Source organism: Terrapene carolina, unplaced genomic scaffold (genome assembly GCF_002925995.2).
Source record: "Terrapene carolina triunguis isolate 2854851 unplaced genomic scaffold, T_m_triunguis-2.0 Scaffold141, whole genome shotgun sequence".
NCBI classification, from domain to species: Eukaryota; Metazoa; Chordata; order Testudines; family Emydidae; genus Terrapene; species Terrapene triunguis.
In genome coordinates, this window is record NW_020664492.1 from 4,292,361 (window position 1) to 4,299,911 (window position 7,551).

General features: G+C 46.5%; 1 protein-coding gene across 1 annotated transcript; it reads left to right on the forward strand.

The window, feature by feature from the left end:
* The first annotated feature begins 706 nt into the window (after positions 1-706).
* LOC113406839 (ras-like protein family member 11A) lies at positions 707-3,458 on the forward strand. The gene is made up of 4 exons (XM_026653620.1): positions 707-887; positions 1,416-1,472; positions 1,595-1,674; positions 2,971-3,458. The coding sequence occupies exons 1-4, from the start codon at positions 764-766 to the stop codon at positions 3,421-3,423; spliced, it is 714 nt and encodes a 237-aa protein (XP_026509405.1). The 5' UTR covers positions 707-763; the 3' UTR covers positions 3,424-3,458.
* The last annotated feature ends 4,093 nt before the right edge of the window (positions 3,459-7,551 follow it).

The following is a 7,551-nucleotide window of genomic DNA, read 5'->3' on the forward strand; positions in this document are numbered from 1 at the left end:
ACCTGTCAGGAATGATCTCTAGGTTTACTTGGTCCTGCCACAGCGCAGGGGGCTGGACTTGAGGACCTTTGAGGTCCCAGTTCCAGCCTTATATGTCTAGGGCGCTAAGCTCACTTTGGTGTCTTTTTAGCAGTATAAGCAAAGGTACATTTCCCCCCACCTGCAAACTCGCACATGAGCAGCCCCCGGCAGTCAGGGGGCTGCGGGTGGCTAAGCTGGCAGAAGAGTTTGCAGGATCCGGGCTTTAACTGGTTCACCTTTTGCTGGTGCACTTTCCCCGTTGGGGACAATGGGTCACCACAAGCCCCCTGACCAGCGGCCCCGGGCAGCAGGCGTCTGAAAACAAAGGCGCGCAACCGCGGACAGCTGCGCCCCAGGCACGCGGGGCGCGCCCCAGCCAGCCCGGGGGAGGGCCCCCGCCGCTGCAGCCGGCCAGTGGCGTGTGCGCTGTGTGCGCACACCCCGCCATGTGCGTACGTAGCGACGGCCGCCGGGCTGGGGCTGGGCTGCGAGGGGAGGAGGCGGCTCCTAGCGGTTGCCGGGATCCCTTTAAAAGCTCGGGCTTCAGAGGCGCTCAGGCAGTGGCACCGCAGCTGGAAGCAGCTGCAACATCATCAGCACCACCATCTCCATCTCCTCCTCCTCCGGCGGCGGCAGCAGCAGCAACAGCTGCCCTCCTGCCGCCCGCGGGGCTCCCTCCGTTGTGTCGGTACTTGTGGGGCACACGCTGCTGTTCCCAGCCCGGATCTACCCCTCCCTTTCCATGCGCCTGCCGACCATGTCCACTAACTTCCTGCTCGCGCCCATCCTGGAGTGCCCCTCGGACTTCTTCCAGAGCCGGGACATCAAGCTGGCGGTGCTGGGGGCCGGCAGCGTGGGCAAAAGCGGTGAGTTCAGCTGGGCGCGCCACTGCCTGGGGGGCTCCCGCCTGCCGAGGCGCGGGGGGTGGGAGCCGCGATCCAGGGGCCGTAGCTGGGGCTGGGAAGCGAGAGACAGCTGGGCTCCATCGCACGTGGAGAGATCCCGGAGGCGAAGGAAGGAATATTCCTGAAAACAGAGGGATGTTGGCTGAGTCTGTCTGGGTTGTGTGTGGACTTGGCACTTGGTCAGGAGAGAAGCACCGAAGTCAGGGATGCTTCTTGCCTTAGCTGGCGAATTCCTTCACAGCCACAGAGTTTTTCCAGTAGCCAGGCAGGCCAAGCCTATTGTCCAATTCTTGTTCGTTTGATTGGCTTTGATCTAGCTGTACACCCCTCCAATCCAAATATGACAATGATTTTTTTAAGGCTCTTTCTGCATTAACATCTGTTGATAAACCTGTAGATGTACATACCTGGGAGTGCCAGAGGGGTTAGAGCGTGATTGTACTGTGTTTTGCCATGCGGCTATTAATAAAAGCATCTGGTTCTTTTCAGCTATGATTGTTCGATTCCTAACAAAGAGGTTTATTGGAGACTATGAACCCAATACAGGTGAGGATTTATTTTTTTTTAATGCCTGTTTTCAGAATCTACATGCTAGCTACCATGTTTCTTTAGAATTTCTTCCCCCTGCCCCAAAGCAACAGTTTTAATTATCTTTATTTATTTCTCAGGAAACTTGTATTCAAGACTTGTTCATGTAGAGGGAGACCAAGTTTCCATACAGATCCAAGACACACCAGGATGTATCCAGGTACAGAAATGCTTCTGAGCTAGCAATGGGGGACTTGATCCAAACTCCACTGAAAGTCAGTAGAAATGCAGTCTTTCTTTCCTAATCATTAGAACCATTCCTGCCTCACTGCCTACACTTATTTTATGACTAATAGCTGTGATTAAAGGTACATTAGCAAACATTTCCATAAATAGAATGGATTTAAGCCTGTACAAAAGAATCTGTAATGGCTGTTTGGAATGCAGTTCTATCAAACTTATTTATGTTGAAAGTTTATTAACAGACAGTTTAAAAAAAAACAAATTTTATTTAAAATACTATATTTAAGACATACTAGAATGTGCATGATAATGTACTTAGGCTGCTAGTAGAACATGACTAAAACCAGATTTTTTTCCCCTGCAGATTTATTAAATATGCTAGAGTAGCTTGCTTGAAAAATGTGTGCTATAGTGATTTATGTTGTCTAAGTACTAAGCTAAATGTACAGCAACTAAATCATTTGATTTAATTTAAAATGATTCAAGATGAAACATTAGTTTTCACAATTCTGTTCTTTAAGTCTGCGTTAAGTAGTTATGCTCTATCAGGCCTGGTCTACACGGGGGGGAATTGATCTAAGGCTAGGTCTACACTACCCGCCTGAATCGGCGGGTAGAAATCGACCTCTCGGGGATCGATTTATCGTGTCCCGTCGGGACGCGACAATCGATCCCCGAATCAACGCTCTTACTCCACCAGCGAAGGTGGGAGTAAGCGCCGTCGACGGGAAGCCGCAGAGGTCGATTTTGCCGCCGTCCCTACAGCGGGGTAAGTCGGCTACGATACGTCGAATTCAGCTACGCTATTTGCGTAGCTGAATTTGCGTATCTTAAATCGACCCCCCCCCCGTAGTGAAGACCTGCCCTAAGTTACGCAACTTCAGCTACGTGAGTAACACAGCTGAAGTTGACGTACTTAGATCGACTCATTGCGGTGAGTCGACTGCTGACGCTCCCCCGTCAACTCTGTCTGCGCTTCTCGCTCCAGTGGAGTACCAGAGTCGACAGGACAGCGCTCAGCAGTCGATTTATGGCCTCTAGACTAGATAGACGCTGCCCATCGATCCTGCGGGTAATGTAGACAAGTCTTTAGTAAAGACTCAAAAGTTGAGCCATTCCTTAAATAGCCAGACCTGCCTCCTAATTAATAGGAATCAAGTTCATTAGATTGTGCAGTGTGGTCAGATGTCTTGTTGCTTTATTAATCTGTTTGAAAATAGTACAATTTAAGCTTCATCATTCCATTATCTAACTTCCAATCATTCCTTTACAGGTGCAAGAAGGCTTTGTACAGATGGTGGACTCTCTTTCCAGATGTGTGAAGTGGGCAGAGGGCTTTCTGTTGGTCTATTCTATCACAGACTACAGTAGCTATCAGTCTATTCGTCCTCTCTATCAGCACATACGCAAAGTCCATCCAGACTCTAAAATACCCATCCTTATTGTGGGAAACAAAGGGGATCTCCTTCATGCGAGGCAGGTACAGACCAATGAGGGGATACAGCTGGCTAATGAACTGGGCACTGTGTTTTTAGAAATCTCCACTAGTGAAAACTACCATGGGGTGTGTGATGTTTTTCAGTATCTTTGCAAGGAGGTTAGCAAACTACACCACAGCAGCTGTGGAGACAAAAGGAGATCGTCCATCATCCCTCGACCCAAGTCTCCCAACATGCAAGATCTAAAGAGACGTTTCAAACAGGCATTATCTTCCAAAGTCAAATAAACCCCAACACTGAGTCATGTGCAACTAAATGGACTTATTTTTATAAACTGTGAATTTTAAAAAATATATTTATTTTTGTACTCATGCCACTAATGAATGGGTGGAAGTATGCAATTTTTTGTTTTCTTTTGTAAGAACTACTGTGCTGTAACAAACTGGATTTTGCTAATGGTTAGAGAAAGGGATTGAGCCAGGAGCCGTGGGTTCTAGTCCTGTTTTGGACGGTGACTTGCTGTTTAACCTAGGCTACATTGCTGTGTCTGTGCCTCCGTTTCCCTGTCTGTAAAATGGGGATAACATCACACCTTTTGTCAAATGCTGTGAGATCCTTGGCTGACTAGCTTTACATGTGTAGAAAGTATTATTAAAGATGAAATGATAAAACTCTTTGGTTGCAATAGTCCTGTTTGTAACAGAACATTTAGCAGGCCTTCCCTCCTTCATCGCTGATAAATTGGTACCTGAGAGTGTGCCCAGGATTTGGGTTATTTTGCCAGCATCTGTAGAGAGGCACCAAGTCCTTTTGACTAACTTGTCGTTTTTGTTATACTGTGCTGTTCACAATATGCATTATATTATACAAGCATTACCACACACCTTGCACTAGGAGATCACTGGTGTATATCCATTGGCTTCCATGTATTTTCAGCAGGGATGAATGTTTCCTTGCAAGTCACTGTGGGCCAAAGTGCTGGTTTTGGAGGTTCTGTGAAGGTCCATAAGTGGGAGGCATTGCTGTCATATTGCTCTTTGAGTAGTATAGCAGTAGATCTACCGAGAACAAAATTGATTGACATACATTCTATTTATAGAGAAGTGGTTGTATTTAAAGGAATGACTTGTTTTTTCTCAAGGCTTTTTTCACAGGTATGCAAAGGCAAGGCAGTAGATTTATATGTGACAGTTTATCTAGTGTAAACTATGCTATATCAGAATGGTTGTAAAAACTGTTTTTTAAGAGGTATTATAACACGAAATAGGGTCTTAGTTAATGGAACATGCCTCTAAAGCACGCCACCATTTTGGCAAGCTACAGCTATACTCTCCCAGCCATTTATATAAAATGCTCACTCAGGCATAACTCCTGGTAGGCTTCAATAGAAGTTATAGCTAGCAGTGTTTGCAGGTTTGGGACCAAAGATTGTTACGCAGGTGGTCGTTTCCCCCCCACCCCCCATCTTTTCCTTCCTATTTTTTACAAATATTTTACTTTCACAACCTATCCTCTGCTGGTGCTACAATGAAATCCATAATTCTCTGTCTATATCAGTCATTGTTATGGCATCAGACTTATCACAGTTTTGACACTATGCTTCCTCTCCCCCTCCCCCCAACCCACTAGCCTTGATTTATAGATGGAAATCCTATTGACATCAGTGGGAATTGCACATGTAGATCTGGAGTAGAGTATAGACCACAGCATTAAGTAAGAGGAGATGCTCTGCAAAGGAATGCCATTTTTAAAATCCCACAGGGGCCAAATCCTGCAGCCTTTACTCAGGGCTGAATTCATCCAACATATACTCCTTGCAACCCCTTTGGCAACTGCACCACTGTTCCTCTTTTATGGGCTAACAAAAGCACCCTCTCCCAGGCTTCTGGTTCCGTAGCCATCAGTTCTCTTAGGCAGAGACATGCATCTCCATCCCCTTCTGACTGCAGTGTTTTCAGGCTGCACAGTTCCCTGTCTACACTGTGTGAATTCCCCAGCAAGTCAGACTGCCTGAGCAGGCCTGCTTTGCTTTTTTTCCTCAGAGGCTGTGAACAGTGTAACTGCCCACAGTTATAAAGGTACTGCACAGCTTTTTCTAAGCAAGCACATTTATTCCTAAGGTGCAAGCATTATAGAGAAACCATATTAAAACAAGAACCATGCATGCTAATAAGCTTACCTGAAATCACCCCATCTCCAGCAAGGGCTCTGGTAGGAGTCAGTGCTTCAAAACCCAGCAAGGGGGTTTTGTGTGGTTACAAGTTCATAACTGCCTTGGCTGAGAACAAGCACATCTGTGAGTCATTCCTTTACACAGTTTGGGCTTCTGATCTTGTCCTCATGTAACAGGCACTCAACAGACAATGGTTCTCTCCTCAGGGTGAGGCTTCAAAAAGCAGAGCTCTTGCATAATAGAGGGGGTATGTCTGCATACACCTCCCCCAAGATTGTTCCTGGAAAACCCACTTAACTACAGTATCCGAAGGGTAACCGTATTAGTCTGTATCCACAGAAACAACGAGGAGTCTGGTGGCACCTTAAAGACTAACCAATTTATTGGGGCATAAGCTTTCGTGGGTAAAAAACCCACTTCTTCAGATGCCTGGAGTGACTGAAGAAGTGAGTTTTTTACCCATGAAAGCTTATGCCCAAATAAATCGGTTAGTCTTTAAGGTGCCACCAGACTCCTCACCATTTAACTACATTCATTGTTGTCTGGCACGTTGTTTCAAATAGCCCACTGAAGTTCATAACACATCCCAGGCTTTACATTAGTCATGTCTCCACCCCCCACCCCCACCTCCCAGAGACATTATATACAATAGTACATAAACATTTGCATTTTTAATACAATAAACTCCTAATAAGCTTACTTCGATAAGGTTTGTCCAGGAAATTGTCATCCCTGTCACAGGGGCATTCAGAGAACATTTAAAAAAAAAAATCAAGGCTGGCTTTGGCCTCAGTGCTTGCTAAATGTCTATTCCTGCAAATGAAATAGCTTCAATTGAGTTGAAAAGAAGCAGGAGCAGGCCCTCTGGCAGTCTACCTCTCCCACATACTTCATTGAAATCCTGAACTAGGATTGCAAATTGGGCACAAATACCTTTGGTTAATTAGCAGGTATGGAAAGGCCCTATAAAAAACCTGACAAAAATAAATGCCACCTGATGACATGCATATGAAAGACTTCCCCAAAATGGAAGTCCCTTATTAAGGTATATTATAAGTGTCTACTGCTAGTAGACTATAAGTGTCTACTGTTGTGTGTTTGTAAATAGTTTTAATGCAATGAAAGACAAACTACAAATATAGATATAGTTCAGAGGAAAAGGTTGTAGTAAGAGTTTTGTTGTTGTTTAAGACATTTGACTTTATTTTTGGAAACACAGCTGAACCCCACTGTGGTATACTATATTTGATTTGTGAAATTCTCTCCCCACCCACACCTCACAAAGTTTAACTAAACAAGTTGCTTCTTGTGGCACCTTAGAGACTCTCTAAGGTGCCACAATGACTCCTTGTTGTTTTTGCTGATACAGACTAAGGGTATGTCTACACTATGAGAGTAATTAGATTTTACTTAAATCGAATTTGTGGAACCGATATTACAAAGTCGAACGTGTGTATCCACACTAAGGACAGTAATTCGACTTTGTGAGTCCACACTAACGGGGCAAGCATCGACATTGGAAGCAGTGCACTGTGGGCAGCTATCCCACAGTTCCCGCAGTCCACGCTGCCCATTGGAATTCTGGGTCGAGCCCCCAATGCCTGCTGGGGCAAAAAATGTGTCGAGGGTGGTTTTGGATAACTGTCATCATCCAACCATCACTCCCGCCCTCCCTCCCTGAAAGCGCCGGCGGGAAATCAGTTCGCGCACTTTTCTGGTGAGTGACAGCGCGGACGCCACAGCACTGAGAGCATGGAGCCTGCTGCGACCATCACTGCAGTTATGGCCGTTGTCAACACCTCGCACCTTATCATCCAGCTTTTCCAGAGGCAGATGCTGAGAAATCGGGCGAGGAGGCTACGGCAGCGCGGTGAGGACATTAAGCCTGAGAGGGGCACAGACCTCTCACAAAGCACGGGACCCCACGCCGTGAACATCATGGTGGCAATGGGTCATGTTGATGCTGTGGAACGGCGATTCTGGGCCCAGGAAACAAGCACGGACTGGTGGGACCGCATAGTGCTGCAGGTCTGGGATGAATCACAGTGGCTGTGAAACTTTCGGATGCGGAAGGGAACTTTCCTGGAACTTTGTGAGTTGCTGTCCCCTGCCCTGAAGCGCAAGGACACCCAGATGCGAGCAGTCCTGACTGTCCAGAAGCGAGTGGCCATAGCCCTCTGGAAGCTTGCAACGCCAGACAGCTACCGGTCAGTCGCGAACCACTTTGGTGTGGGCAAATCTA

Bases quoted from the DNA above. Each gene is read 5' to 3' on its own strand.
- LOC113406839 (XM_026653620.1), top strand. From the start codon at position 764: ATGCGCCTGCCGACCATGTCCACTAACTTCCTGCTCGCGCCCATCCTG. The intron at 888-1,415 runs GTGAGTTCAGCT...GGTTCTTTTCAG, and splicing joins CGGCAGCGTGGGCAAAAGCG to CTATGATTGTTCGATTCCTA. The intron at 1,675-2,970 runs GTACAGAAATGC...ATTCCTTTACAG, and splicing joins ACACACCAGGATGTATCCAG to GTGCAAGAAGGCTTTGTACA.